This window comes from Glycine soja, chromosome 15 (assembly GCF_004193775.1).
Source record: "Glycine soja cultivar W05 chromosome 15, ASM419377v2, whole genome shotgun sequence".
Lineage (NCBI taxonomy): Eukaryota > Viridiplantae > Streptophyta > Magnoliopsida > Fabales > Fabaceae > Glycine > Glycine soja.
This window is the reverse complement of record NC_041016.1, coordinates 4365367-4381117: the sequence shown is the minus strand read 5'-3', so window position 1 is coordinate 4381117 and position 15751 is coordinate 4365367. Positions and strand designations below refer to the sequence as shown.

The following is a 15751-nucleotide window of genomic DNA, read 5'->3' as shown; positions in this document are numbered from 1 at the left end:
GAAACAGAATTGATGTAAAAGTCATTTATTGCCTTAAAAATTTTGTTTTCAAGGCAAGCGCCAAAAAACACCGGTTAATAGTAGTACGATATTTGTATTGTATTGTAATGTCTCGCATAACACAGGCAAACAATTGAAGCCGTTAAAGCGCAGTAAAGATGAACATAAGGCCAAAAATAAGAAAGAACAACACTTTTCAATCACTTCTGCCCTTTTTCTATTCTCGTCTTACAGGGCAAGAATATGAGAATTCTAGTTTCTAGGCCCCAAGCTAATCATGTATAAAGCCTTACAGAGAAGGACATGAGCTTTTTGTCATAATTATTCAACATTTTTTTATAAATAAATAAATAAAATAAAATAAAATAAGAACAGCGTGTATTTTCAATTCACTAAATCACAAATTTAGAAATCGCCACTTTATCATTGAGGCCCCTTTCCGTTTGTGTTCTCATGCTTCAAAGAGGTGAACATAAAATTCCCTGAAAATAGTGCTTCTTTATCTGCCAATTCAATAAAACTCAGAATTAAAAAAATAATAATAATATTTCCATAAGATCTGCTAGAATTCCATCATCAACATATCTTTCAAAGTTTCATGTATTCTAGAGTTAAACAACTAACATGCATGGATTATCCGAGAGTTCAAGATAACTTTTCACGTTTCTTTGGGAAGTCAGAAGTGAAATGCAGAGAGCATTATGTAAATATTTATGAATTGGTGAAAATTCTATGTTTTCAAACTAGATAATCAGAGACACGAAGGAAATAACGGTACATGTTGAAAATGATCTACTTAAAAGAAATATTGCAGTCCGTGAGATAATAGTATAGCAGGAAGTTCAGAAATATAGAGATAAGTGGCATATGGCTATCAACTACAAAAAAACTCAAAAAAACCTGTATGAAACTAGACAAAATGATAAAAATATTCTATAGGAATTAAAGCTGAGTTCCTGGCATATAATACTTTCCTACTATCTATGGCCTCAAAACCCTTTTTCAGGGAAAGTTTTCAAATGAGACGCTGGTAGTGTGATAGGGAGCTCACCAGCTCACTTGACCACCAAGGATAAAGCAGCAGGCATTGGCCCATTGTTTCTCATCCACTTCATGATCAATAATGTAATACATATATAAACAGTTCTTTCAGAAAAGTACAAAGACAGAGTTTACCTGTTAAGGTCATACAACTTACTTCCCGGCGAGCATATCTGGCCATCGCCTATACAAAATATTAGTTCAATATGAATGTGTTATGTGTGTGTACTAAATATAAATGAGAAAAATAAGGAAGCATTGTGGAAACAACTTAAAGCATTGGGCATTTAATTAAAATGTGAAAGGCAAAGCAAAGGAAACAAAGAAAAAACAATGACGATAACTATCCTCATTGGAAACAATTCTAGACAAAGTTGTAAATTGGTGATCAATACAAATTCGGGATAGAAAGCCCCTCACTCAGTTGTATCTACTTCATTAAAGGTGATCACTATCCTCCCCTAGTTTGGCAAAAAAACTCCAGTATAATGGTAATATGTCAAAAAAATTGATCAACTATAAAAGGATGAAATTTAGAAAAGTCAAGTCATGCCAAAATATTAACCCAGGGTGGAGGCAACTGGTGAATGACAGCAGGTTACGAAGTAACTTCAATGGTGAATGGTTAACAACTTAATATGAATAGTTCTATCACTTGATTTACCAGTGGCCCCTGAGTATTTTGGCTTAGCATGAATTACCAGGGAATAGTCCCATCCCAAAAGTCTACAATAGAAAAATCACACAATATGTTTTCCACGGATATAATGAAAAAAGTTACATCATATAGACATACCTGCACTGATTGAGATGCAGCAGCATCTGGTGTTGAAGAACCATCTTCAGAGAATATATTCCTGAAACTCCAAAAACGAAAAGAAAAACAGATGAGGATAAACTACGGATATAAAGGAAGTATGTACTAGACTACTAGGTGGGAGGACTGAGTCTTCACTGATTCAATATCCAAAACTGAGAGAAACGGAGAAAGAATTGATCTAAAGTTTCCTACTTTCAACAGGTGCAGGATTAAGTTCAGATAAGTACCTACCTCCATATAACATTAGAAAAATCACCCGGTTTAGCTTCCAGAAGTATGGCAGTATCATAAGCAACAATGTTCCCATAAAAAATCTTCTCAAGCTCTTTCATCCACTTAGTCAGTAGTAGGTTAACCTGCCATTTCAAATTGAATTATTATAATTCACCAATGTAGAGGTCAGTCCCCAAACTAGTTTGGAAAAATTGAAAAGAAGGAGTTTATGGTAAAATATTTCCAGTTAACTTTTAATGGATAATGATGTCAAAATAGATAATTATTAAATTGTTTCTAAAAGGAAATATTATGGAAAATTTCCACAATGTACATTGTTGGTGAAAATATATCTACTTATAAATGACTACTTACTCCAGCTTTGGACACTCTTAGCTCCACATCGTGATTGTAAATCTCATAAAGGTACTGGCCAAATTCAACACCCTCCTTTCCCTCTTGCTTCAAGCGACGCAAACAGAACCACATATGAAGCACAAGTAAAGAGAATGTTGTTTTGAATGTTTTCTCCAAGTTAAACACTGCAAGCAGAAGGAAGAAGTTTAGAATGCTACAAGATCAAACACTAGTTTGATGAGCAGTAATACAAATCAAACTCCTCCCATACCATGATTACTCGATTCTAATTAAGTTGTGGAAGTGTATATCTAATAACTGGGACACACTGGCATTAACAAAGTGAAACTTTTCCTATCAAGCATAAAACAGCTAGCTGCCTTTCCTTAAATGGTGGGAACTTCAAAAGCAGATAAAAAGTGTCAACAGGAGGAATTATCATCTTTATAATTCAATCATAAAATGGCCACAGAAATATAGTTTTTCGTTTATTAAAACTTCTTCCATCAGAAAATATGTGATCTAAAACCACACAAGAAAATATAGAACAAAAAGAAGAAGTAACATTAGTACATTACCAACCAAAGTACTACAAAAGTAGACACTCAGACAACATAGCTTTTAAATCTCTATATATTCACAAGGGAACCTAAAATAAACATGAGCTAAAGAAAGAGAAGAGGAAAGTGAAGTGAACAGTTTAGTCCCATAACAAACATGGAGGATGAATTTATCTTTAAAGTTCCATGCACAAATCCCGGAAACCTTGTCTTCATCTTCTACCAAACACTAGTCAGCAAGAACTTAAAACATATAGGAGAATAGGCACGCAAGTAAGCCTTTTGTGTGTACACAATCATAACAAGTGCATAAATGCATCTGAGCTACAGCCATAGTTTATATTGCTGTGAGCAGAATGGACCTTCATAAATGGGAGGTTTATCAACTTGAGAAATGATTCTTTGGTACACAACATTAGCCCCACGAATTGACTTGCTCTGCTTACTATAAAACAGCATGAGTTTGAGCATTAAACGCTTGATGCCCTGATAATCAGGTTCTTCAACTCTGAGGGGTGAGTCACGGGGCAAGGCCAGCGAACAGGGTTTAGACCAAAACATTTTATCTAGGTTAACCTGCAAAGTAGAGATTTTCGGTTAGCAACATCGAATCAAGACTAGTTCCTTACCATTTTTTGTTATGCGTAGGAAAGTAAAGTTTGCATACCACGGGGCGGTGAGGTTTGTCCTCTATCGTTGGCGCGGGTGCAACCCCGGCGTAGGTTTGGCGCGAGACGTCCTTCACGAAATTCAAATGACTCTGCGATCCAAATTTGGAGATTGGAGTAACTGCTTTGCTCCATCTTCGCAACATTCTGATTTCGAATCACAATAGCAGCTTCTTAATTGATTATGTTACGCACGCAAGCTAGAGAACACAACCCAAGTTAAGGAACAACTATTGAAAACAGAGATTTCAATTTGAAACCTTACTCTCAAGTCTCAACACGGACCAACGCCAGCGGCGAAGAGAAACCAAACTTTAATGGACCAGGTGGACGTGACCCACTAGCCTGTTAGTTAGTAATAAGTAAGCCTTTTTTTTTAAAAAAAAAAAACTATGATTTAGTTCCCTTTGTTTTTCTTATTTGCAAGTGTCAATATTATGAAAAAATTGACATATGGTACTTGAAAAATGAAAAGTATTTCAGATGGTTAGCTTAGCGATGGCAACACACTTTTAAGAGAGGAGAAACAAGTAATTACTTTGATCGGTGAATGTAATAAGAAGATAAATAAAAAGAAATTAGAAATGTCAAAAATAATGTTTGTAATTTGTGAATTCTTAATTTTTGTATATATGAGGTATGTTTTCTTTTGTTAAAAATTTAGGCATCCCGATTTTTAATCTAGATATTTTATGACTAATGATGGTTCTTTCCATCAAAAGTTCATTTTAATTTCAATATTAAAAACGAATAGGAGATGGTCCGAATATGTTGATCAAGTTAATGTTTTATCTGGCAGTAATAATAAGAGACAAAAGTTTTTATTCGGAGAATATTTAGTAAACGTATTTGCACTCTTATTTTTGTTTTGTTTTCAAAATAAAAATAAAAAACACTTAAAACAAAGTCTCACCTAATATATCTATAAAAAAACAAAAAATGAATGTACATTTAACTTATTTTGGGCCTGTAGTGGGGAAGAGGGGTTTTTGGTTGGTTTGGACTATGACAGCATGCAACAAAGGCCAGGCCAGGCCAGCCCAGCCCAGGCCAGCCCGCGTGCCCCTTAATTAAAACCCTTGTTCGCTTTTATCGCCTCCATTACCCTGAGTCCTAAAACCCTACCCTTCTCAGTTGCAGAGCCATGTCTCACTCCGACAGCAGCAAGAAGAAGAAGCAGCAGCAGCGTAGCAAGCACGAAGGAGGAGGAGGAGAGGAAGAATCGAAAGACGAAGGCGGGTTGATGATCAAGCCGCAGAGCTTCACTCCCCCAATCGACACCTCCCAATGGCCCATCCTCCTCAAAAACTATGAGCGTCTCAATGTCCGCACCGGCCACTACACCCCCATCCCCTCCGGCTACTCCCCCTTGAAGCGCCCCCTCGCCGAGTACCTCAAATACGGCGTCCTCAACCTCGACAAGCCCGCCAACCCTTCCTCCCACGAGGTCGTCGCCTGGATCAAGCGCCTCCTCCGCGTCGAAAAGACCGGCCACTCCGGCACCCTCGACCCCAAGGTCACCGGCAACCTCATCGTCTGCATCGACCGCGCCACTCGCCTCGTCAAGTCCCAGCAGGGCGCCGGCAAGGAGTACGTCTGCATCGCCCGCCTCCACTCCGACGTCCCCGACGTCTCCAAGGTCGCCCGCGCCCTCGAAACCCTCACCGGCGCCGTCTTCCAGCGTCCCCCCTTGATTTCCGCCGTCAAGCGCCAGCTCCGGATTCGGACCATCTACGAAAGTAAGCTCCTTGAGTATGACCCTGATAGGCACTTGGTTGTTTTCTGGATTTCCTGTGAGGCTGGCACCTATGTTAGGACTATGTGTGTGCACTTAGGCTTGCTTCTTGGTGTGGGTAGCCACATGCAGGAGCTTAGGAGGGTCAGGTCTGGGATCATGGGGGAGAAGGATAACATGGTCTCCATGCATGATGTCATGGATGCTCAGTGGGTTTATGATAATTATAGGGATGAGACTTATTTGAGGAGGGTTGTTATGCCCTTGGAGATTCTTCTGACTAGCTATAAGAGGCTTGTTGTCAAGGATTCTGCTGTCAATGCTATTTGTTATGGTGCTAAGTTCATGATTCCTGGGTTGCTTAGGTTTGAGAATGATATTGATGTTGGGGAGGAGGTTGTGCTTATGACTACCAAGGGTGAGGCTATTGCTCTTGGGATTGCTGAGATGACTACTGCTGTTATGGCCACTTGTGATCATGGGGTTGTGGCCAAGATCAAGAGGGTGGTCATGGATAGGGATACTTATCCCAGGAAGTGGGGCTTGGGCCCGAGGGCGTCCATGAAGAAGAGGCTTATTAGTGAAGGGAAGCTCGATAAGCATGGGAAGCCCAATGAGAAGACCCCCCAGGAGTGGCTTAGGAATTTGGTTTTGCCAACTGGTGGGGATAGTGTGATTGCTGGCTTGGCTGCTGCGCCGGAACCTGAGGATGACAAGATTCAGAAGAAGGAGGGAGATGGGGAAGGGAAGAAGAGAAAGAAGCATGAAAGCACAGATAGCCCCGTTGCTGTTCCTGCTAAGAAGGTGAAAGTGGATGAAGTGGAAGAGGTTGAAAAGCAAGAAAAGGTGAAGGTGAAGAAGGTAGATGAAGAGACTGTGGAGGTTGAAGTTGAGAAGAAGGAGAAGAAGAAGAAAAAGAAGAAGAATAAGGAGAACAGCGAAGCAGCCTCTTCTGATGAGGAGAAAACTGAGAAGAAGAAGAAGAAGCACAAGGATAAGGTTGAAGATAGTTCGCCAGAGTTAGACAAGTCTGAGAAGAAAAAGAAGAAGAAGAAAGACAAAGAAGCTGCTGCTGCTACTGCTGAAATTAGCAATGGAAAGGAGGATGACAGTAATGCTGATAAGAGTGAAAAGAAGAAGCACAAGAAAAAGAAAAACAAAGATGCTGACGAAGAATAGAGGAAGGCATATTTTTGTGTTTGGTTAAGTGGACTCGTTATGTATTATGCCTATTTCTTGATCATTTATAATTTCGCTTTGTTTACTTTGTTGTTTTTTTAACATTTTGGTAGCTTTTTCTTGTGCTTTTTTTCTCTTTAGTTTTCCCCCCAACAACTATGCTTCTGAAAACGTGTAGTATGCCTTTGACGGTCTTTTTAGCGTTTAAAAGATCTCCTACAATTGCTCAGGTTTATGCAGATTTATGGGTTTTCTTCTCAGTTACATGATATTCAACTTCTTCACTTTTACTCACTCAATGTGAGACTTCATTTCACATTTATACTCCATGAATATTTTAGGTTCTTTTGTAAAACCTCTTCTATGCTTTTGTTACTTAAAAAGAGATTTTGGGGGTTGCAGTTTGTCTCAAATCACTGCCCACAGCCTCAGGTTAAGGCATCAAATTGCATTGTTTTGATTGTTTTTCTTAAGTTAAACACGGCAAGCACAAGTTTAGAATGGTACAAGAACTAACATTAGTTTGACAAGCACTAATCCAAATCAAACTCAAGGACTGAATTCTACAAGATCTAACGCCATGTATTACTCGATTCTAAATGCAAACGATTAGGAAGTGTATATCTAATAACCGAGACACTGGCATTAACAAAGTGAAACTTTGCCTATCAAGCGGCAGCATAAAGTAGTTGCCTTTCCTTAAATGGCGGGGAACTTCAGAAGCCCAGATAAAAAGTGTCAACAGGAGGAAATATCATCTTTATAATTCAATCATAAAATCTTCATAAATTAAAATTTCTTTCATCAGAAAACACGTTCTCTAAATCCGCACAAGAAAAAATAAAACAAACAAAAACATATTTCTGATGTTTTGCATTGTGAGAAAATCATTGATGAGACAATTATACAACCCCGAACCCCTGGAATACTACTGAATTGCTGGAATATAGGAGCATTTGTGTGCATAAATGCATCTGAGCTGTAGCTATAGTATATACTTTATATTGCAATGAGGAGTATGGAGCTTCATAAATGGGAGTACTTGAGAAATGACAATATAGATGAGCATTTTAGCTTATTTGGTAAAACCTCCTCTATTCTTTTGCTACTTAAATCACTGACCGGATCTGAAGTTGTTAAGGTATCAATTAGGATTTATTGCGAAATAAGTTTGGTTATTGGTTCACTTTTGGCTTTGACCTTGAGAAATTCACTAACAGAATCTTCTCAATATGTGGAAAGATTTGAGTAGAAATTAGAATACATTCCGATTAGGATTTTAAAATATTTTTTAACATAAAAAAATGTTAAAAATTTTAAAAGACTTCATGAAAATGTAATGATTTTTAATTTTTTTCAAATACTTTTATGATTCGGATTTTTGTAATTTAGATTTTAATGGAGTTATAAAATATCAATTCATAAGATTTAGAAGGACTTTATGGATTTACAAGATTTTAAAGAACTTTATGAACTTTTAGAGAATATTCAAAATTATATAATCTAAAAAAAATAATTGATAATATACAAATTTTCTTTCACTTATAAACACGCAATAAACCTTTAATATCTTTAATTTTTTCTTGAAAAATAAATAAGTGAGTCATTTGACTTTTTTTTTATCCTATTTGATTCAACTTCTTAACTCGTATATCTTATTCAATTGACAATTGAAGCTAGTAAATTAGGTTTTTGTTATTGCATGTTTTTTTCAAAACAAATAATTATTTTTTTAAGGAAGAAACAAAATATAGCACTAATTATCAAAACAAAAAAAAACATCCACCAGTCATGAGGGAAAAGGTGAATCATGAAGAATAAAAGATTTTCGATTGAGTCTCAATTTTATACAATAATCACTTTTATGAATAACTTTTAATAGATGAGATAAGTTCGAGCTAACTCGGCCTATCATTGTTAAAAATTATGTTAACCAAATCCCCCAACATGTTGCATGCCAGAAAATGTATCTAAGTTTGTGGGTCTTTCTAGTGTTGAAGCAAATATCCATTTGAGTATATAGTTGAAAATTATTATATTTGTATTAATAATAAAAAGTTGGATAAGCCACAATGAGTGTCATAAAAAACCGCAAATACAATACAAAACCGCAAATACAATACGATAGAATTCTCCTAGGCCAAATAATACATAACAAATGATTGTATTTATATTTTAATATAAAAAGTTGTTATGGAAAAGTAAAAGAAATGAGAAACACTTTGTACATGACAATGGTAAATAAACATACAATTATTGAAGATTAAATGTTATGGAGTGTTATCCACATCTACTGATTCCGTAAAACTGTTATTAGCTGCAATACCTCCTATGAATTGTGGAGTGCCATTTGCCAGTTATATTCATCCTTTCGTAACGATTTGAGGCTGGATTCCATTGTTTTGTTATCTTTTTTATTCTATTTCTCGGCATCTTATGACACTATCATCAATAATCACCACTTGCTGGTTGATTATGGATTCTAGAAAATCACAATTTCATGTAAAGACATCATCATACATGGAACAATCTGAGCAAAAATTCCACAATATTTATTTGCAACTTACTGATTTACTATTATACACTTGAGCATCACATAAGTTGCTTCATGCAGAAATTAAAATTTGAAGCTCTCACCTTGTTGAGAGTTACATAAACATTTTAGTACGCAAGTTAACATAAGCTAGTAGGACAACATTATCAAAAGCTTCTCAGAGGAGCATTTGGCTTCTTCTGACTGCAGCCATACCAGGATAGAAGGTATTTCCCATTAAAGGACTGTGACCTTTTCACTGAAGAACTAGGAACACCCTGCAGATATCTCGCTAACCTGAAAGAGGAGCTACCTTTGGAACTAGTTGCCAAATCGTTTCCAATAACCCCCTTTGAAGCAGTAGGATCATCATCCACACCTCCCAGCACTCTTTTTGAGTTACCATTAGACTCTACTGTTGCAAGAGCAAGATTGAAATTTGCAAAAGAAAAAGAATCCAGAGAAACCGAACTTCTAGGAAGAGTGCTTGCCACATCTTCAACTGGGGTTTCAGTTTCACAAACCCTCACTCCATCTTCAACTTCCAATTGGCCTTCTTCCTCCTCTGCCCTATTATTCATCAATTCAGAATCAGGAGCACTATTTTCCAAAACTTCCATGTGGCTGTTTTCCAAGGAACTTGAATCAACAAAACTAGACTCCATCCTTGCAGTTGCAAGGTCAGCAACAATTGGAGCCCGGCACATAGGACAATTGGTATGAGACCTAAGCCAGGTATCGATACAAGGAAGATGAAAAGCATGGTGACATTTTGGCAAAAGTCTGAGATTCTCGTCCTCTTGAAACTCACTCAAGCAAACAGCACAATCCGTTCCTTCAATCAAGCCCTCTCCTTTCTTATACTTACAAACTGTGATGGCATTGATAATCGATTGCTGAAGGCCAAGGGTGCGGATATACCATATGGGGTGGTCCACCATAGGGCCATTCTCTTCATCAACAAAATCATCATCATCATGGTGTGTTTGGTTTTGGCGCCCTGATGTTGATGATACCCTCCTCCTTGAGCTAAACCTGGTATAGATGGCACGACAACAAACGACAAAGAAAGCAGCAGTTAGAAGAGCAAGTGCAAGGAACAAATAGGTGGAGATTTTGTGGTTGTATGCTTGATCTGCTGCACCATCATCATATGATTGAAAAGGAGGAACTTGTGGTGGTAGCGTTGGAGGAGAATAATTGGTTAGGCAGATCTTGAGGCAAACTTTGCAATCTGATGAACAAAGCTCAGACTTCTTCACATGGCAAATTGACCCGCAGATTTCTGGCAATGGCATCAACTTTCTGTGATGATGCAGACCCATTTCAGAGAAGCGGAAGAGAGAAGACCTCAAATCAACATCACAATTCAGAGTGGGTCATGGATGAAGGTAGATAGATGATGATGACTTGAGGTCTCAAACTTTGACTTCCAACGATAGCTCTTTTGTCTTTAAAGATGTTCACATCGTACTGGTAGTAGTTGCATAAAATTATCATTTTTTTTAACTTCTTTTCTTTTGATAGCTATTTTGACTCGAGGTAAGTGTGCGTTTAGGTTTTAGTTAGAAGTTAGAACTTAGAACAACTCAAAAATGTTTTTATTTTGGCAATAATAAATTATTTTTTCTTTATTTTTGTGTATTAAAAATTAGAATTGTGCATTGAAATTTGTAAAAAAAAAATACTTTTTAAACTTCTATTTAAACTTAGCCTAATTCATTAAAGAGGTTGAAATGGTTTAGTTAATTGGGACCCAAAGTCATGATGTTATTTAACAAAATTAAATAATCCACTTCACCAGCCAAAGAACCAATTAACATTGGTAAACTTCATTAAATCTTATAGCCTAATTTAATAATTTTAGTTTTTATGCTTATTTAATTTTATAGTAGTAAATAATTTATTTAATAAAATTGACTATATTAAATATTAGGGTGACGCATATGGTATTCAAACTTCGAATGCTCACCACTCGTGGTGGGTCGTGGGTCGGCAAAAAATTGACTCAAAGAATCGATTGCTTTATAAATACTAAATTGGAAACTAGAAGTCAAACTTGAACTTTTTTAGCAAAAAATTAAATGTTAAATCATGGTTGAATGTAGTCCTCTAAAATTGCCTTTTAGAAAAAAAAATTATAAACAAAAACCACTAATACTTCATTGATGGTCTTTTTTAAATAGGTAACTACATGTTAAGGGATCTAATTTAGTTAGTTAAACAACATAAAATTATTATAAATTTTTTTATATTATTTTCAATTTTTACGGATAAAAAAAATACATGATAATATGACTAAATAAGTTCATCCCAATACAAAGCTTATCTTATTTAAACAAAATTATTTCCAGTAGATACCAAAAACAAGATCACGGCTCTGCTTCTTGTATGCTGAGTCCATTTTTCAGTTCTGAATTGAGAGTTTAAAAGCATTGAGTTTTGAATTGATTGATTTAAAACCCTATTACAGCCCAATTCAAGTTTAGCACATAAAAATCCATTAAAGGCCGAAATAATAGTTTTCATCGAACTTGGACTTTATTTTGAAATCTTGAATTGATTAAGACTTTTTTTGGGGTTATTGTTTCTTGCACCTTCAAGTTGCTTTCTGCACCCTTTTAGAATGTATTTTTTACCTTTTGGATCGTCATTCTGTAAGTCAGAACCTGAAATAAATTCAAAATATAATTTTTACATTATGGATTGACTAGTCCAAAAGCTAAAAAAGTGGTAAAAAAGCAATCTGGAGGTGTAGGAAACAGTAGTCCTTTTTCGGCCCGACTTGTATAATTAGCCCACAAACTATACCCGGTTGACTTACATCAACTTGGATAGCACATTTTGACACCTCCAAATTAACTATTAATATCATTAAATTTAGAGCAAATTATAACAAGATCTCCTGAAATTTTGTTTGATTAGACAAATATTCTCTGCTTTCTTAATTATTACATCCACCTCTTTTGTAGGAGATGTTAATGTAAGATTTGAAGTGTATTGAAGGAATGTTAATGTAATATTTTCAAACATATAAATAGATGTTAATGCAATATTTTCAGATATAAAAGGAAATTAATAAATAAAAAAGGAATATGCGTGATTTGATAAAAATTTAGGAAGTGTTGCTGTAAATTTTTTTTGAATTTATTAAATTAAAAAGGTTGTATCACAGCATTAAAGAATTTTATATTATTTTAGCCGTGCATAATAGTAAAGTCCTTTTTTTCTTTTCCTTTTGGTGAAGAAATTTGTGGCATTTTGTGTGACTGTAATGAGATACTAAAAAAAATAAAAAAAAATCGTTTGCATGAATGAAGGGGTAAAGGTTAATTAGCTAGTAAACGCTTGCGTTGGTCATGAAATTTCTGCGTCCAACAAACGATAAGGAGAAAAAGAAAAGCAAGCGTCTCATGAAATGTTTCATTAAGACATTCATTCATCTTTGGGTGCTACCAAAGGACTTATAGTGCTTTTTGTTTCACTCCCACTCCTCCAATGGGACTGTGTGCGCCTGCTTTGCTGTTGGAGTATAAGAAAATGACATTTGAATGAAAAGGAAATCTAATATCAAACAAGAGAATTTTAAAAGTAATTGAATTGATATTTTGAAGGTAGAAAAAAAAAGTTTAAATATTTTTTTTTCCTTGCAATTTATGTTTCTTTCTTTTCATCCTTATAAAATTATTTTTTTTATTTTTAGTATTTACAAATTATATTTTAATCCTTAAATGGTCTGATAGTGCTTTGAACAATTAAAAAATATTATTTAAAGCGTCATAAAAATGAAAAAATTAGGCATAATTTACAAAGATTAAAAATAAATAAAAAATTACAAAGACCAAAAACAAAAAAGAGTTAAATTAGAATGACTAGAAAATATTTAAACCAAAAATAAATCTCAATATAAAAGGAAAAATTAAAAATAATTAATAAATACAAAAATATTTAACATGTGATGATGAAATTAGTTGTTAAAAAAATATAAAATAAGAAAAACTCTCATCCAAAAATGAAAACTTAAATTTATAAATATGAAATTAATTTCATCGATTAAAAATATCCCACACGAGTTAAATGCTAGTATATATGAAGTAGTGGATCAAGCCACCCACAAAAAAAGTAGTGTATGATAGAGGAGTTCATCAAGTGATTCAATCCGCTGTGAATCGAAAAATTATTATAAAAAAAATCAAATGCATAAAAATTTGAAAAAACTAAAAATTTGATTGGATTTCAAACTCAACTTCTAAGTATGTGTATATTTTTATTCATAAATTTATAATATCATTCACATTTATATTTTTATTTTTTATATATTTATAAAACTATCATGTAATTAATTTATGCCTAGTTATAAAAAATATATTTTTTTTACTAACTATCTGCATGTAAGTATATTATTATTTGTTATATAATGGCAGAAGAATGAAATATGTAGTATTAAAATTATTTTTATTATATATATTTTTTATTTAATATTTTCTATAAAAAGATTAAAATTAAAAATAATTCAATCCAAACCACTTTAAATTGAATTAGATTGAATTGGATTTAAATTTTAAATTAAATATATCAGATGATAAATTAACAAAACTAAAATAATTGAATCAAATGTTTTTTCTTTCAAAGTCGATCTAATATGCGAACACCCTTATATATGATTTAATTTTTTTGTAATTTTTCTTTAAAAATAGAATAACAAGTTTTCATTGAATTTTTTGTTCAATAAAATATTTTATTTTCATCAATATTTTGTAAATTGTGTTTAAATTGATTTTTAAACAAAAAATGAAGTAAATACTAATTTAATATAGCTTGAGTGAAAATAAATATTGGTATTACCTTTCAATCAATTATTGATAAAGTGAACGATATTAACTGATTTTTATCTTTTTTCTTTTGTGAATTTGAGGTATCTCTAACGAGAATTGATTGAAGGAGATACTAAAATTTATTGAAGGAGTTGAGTTCTCTTAATTGACATTTTTTATATGCAAAAACTGAGGATCAAACCCCTAATAAATAAAATAATATATTTAAAAAATAGGATAATTTGGAGATATTATTTAATATTCTATAAAGATGATATTATTCAATATTTTATTTTAACACTTATTCTCATGTTGACCATATATAAATAACCTAAACTTTGTCATTATTAATGAAAAACCACCAATTTTTTTAAAAAAGAAATAGGTTCATTTGACATGTATAGAAATTTATATTAACTTAAAGTTAAATGAAATTGAATCAATTTTAGCACCGAAATTTTTTTATTAGAAGAGATAAAATCTATTTCAGCGTTTAATTTCATGACTCTCGATTAGAGAGATACCTTACTTTAAAAAAAATTGATTTTTAACAGTTAAATTTTATATTAATTTAATCCATAAATCCTAATACAATAAATTCAATAACGTTATGTGAAATTTAAATTTTATTAAAGCTGATAAACCATGTAATATTAATCTAATGATTATGCATATCAAATTTTAAATTATTTAACAATAAAAAATTACTTAACAAAAACCTTTCTATTACAAACGAAATTAAGAGAAAATAGGATCATATTATTTTAAAGACACAACAAGACCATGTGCATGAGTTTAAGAAAGAATATATTTGTATAGGTATAGCATACTCTGCATACTCCTCAGTCCATATTGTATATCATATTTAACATTTAACATAAAAGCAAATAGAATCATACACAGATGATTAAAAGCAAATTGAAAGAACAATGTCCACAATAAAGAAAAAATGCATTATTGCCATTTTACAATTTTTCTTTTAAAAAACAATTACATGAACGTTTTTCCTTCTGTTTTCAAACTCATTATTTTCGTTCTGTAATTTTATTCGTTATACGAAGTCTTTTTCCTTTATTTCATTTTAGCTCAGAGCAGCAGCGTAGGAATCTTGAATCAAAGAACAATGAGGAGCAAGGGCTTCCGAGTAATCATAACATAATCACAAATCTCTCACAAATCATAATAATAAATAACGAAAGATAACACGAAATTATTTTCACTGAACAAACAGGCAAATAGCGAATACTATTACGAAATTAATGAAAAACTAACAAGGTAAATCGCTTGTCTTATACAAACTCGAAATTCTCCAGATATAAAACTCTAAATGAAAAAATAATAACTATAAAAAAGTAAAAAAAAAAATAAGGAGAATATATAGGAGATAATAAATTTTCTATATACGCCTATGTAGCGGTTCACATGATCGATGCGGCGGCGACGAGACCGACTACGACAGATCCGACAGCGGCGAATCCATTCGAGACGGCGGCATTCTCGGACGGTGCGGGGGCATCGGACGGAGGGGAAGAGATCGACGACGGAGAGATGGAAGGCGACGGAGAAGACGCCGGAACTGAAGTAGGAGGAGACGGCGGAGAGCTCACGACGGAGGATGAAGGTGAAGGAGCAGCGGCGGGTGGAGACATGGACGAAGAAGGCGAGGGAGTGGCGGTTTTCGGTGGAGCAGCAGCGAACTCAGGAGACGACGCCGGAGATTGTGCGACGGCAGAGAAGACGAACATCGCCACGAGCAGAAGAAGTAGAGTGGAAGAGAATGCCATTCTCAGAGGTTGAGAATATAAATTGTAAATTACAGTGAAAGTGCTGC

At 34.1% G+C, this 15751-nt stretch overlaps 4 protein-coding genes across 5 annotated transcripts; 2 read left to right on the top strand and 2 right to left on the bottom strand.

Moving 5' to 3' along the window:
• Positions 1–131: 131 nt before the first annotated feature.
• Positions 132–4000, bottom strand: LOC114386368 (ubiquinol-cytochrome-c reductase complex assembly factor 1-like). Of its 2 annotated transcripts, XM_028346369.1 has the most exons (8): positions 3925–4000; positions 3659–3806; positions 3354–3567; positions 2450–2616; positions 2093–2217; positions 1838–1898; positions 1177–1225; positions 132–503 (listed from the first exon to the last, which is right to left on the bottom strand). In XM_028346369.1, exons 2-8 carry the CDS (start codon positions 3803–3805, stop codon positions 424–426), a joined length of 843 nt encoding a protein of 280 aa, XP_028202170.1. In that variant the 5' UTR covers position 3806; positions 3925–4000; the 3' UTR covers positions 132–423. The 2 variants fall into 2 exon arrangements, with proteins under 2 accessions (XP_028202170.1, XP_028202169.1); XM_028346368.1 differs by having other exon boundaries at positions 134–503; positions 3659–3945.
• A 745-nt stretch (positions 4001–4745) lies between these two features.
• Positions 4746–6842, top strand: LOC114387662 (H/ACA ribonucleoprotein complex subunit 4-like). The gene has a single exon (XM_028347866.1). It carries the CDS (start codon positions 4804–4806, stop codon positions 6571–6573), a length of 1770 nt encoding a protein of 589 aa, XP_028203667.1. The 5' UTR covers positions 4746–4803; the 3' UTR covers positions 6574–6842.
• A 2211-nt stretch (positions 6843–9053) lies between these two features.
• On the bottom strand, positions 9054–10563 carry LOC114386884 (RING-H2 finger protein ATL54-like). Its single transcript, XM_028346946.1, has one exon. It carries the CDS (start codon positions 10429–10431, stop codon positions 9274–9276), a length of 1158 nt encoding a protein of 385 aa, XP_028202747.1. The 5' UTR covers positions 10432–10563; the 3' UTR covers positions 9054–9273.
• Positions 10564–15173: 4610 nt separating this feature from the next.
• LOC114387533 lies at positions 15174–15751 on the top strand. Its single transcript, XM_028347730.1, has one exon. It carries the CDS (start codon positions 15343–15345, stop codon positions 15715–15717), a length of 375 nt encoding a protein of 124 aa, XP_028203531.1. The 5' UTR covers positions 15174–15342; the 3' UTR covers positions 15718–15751.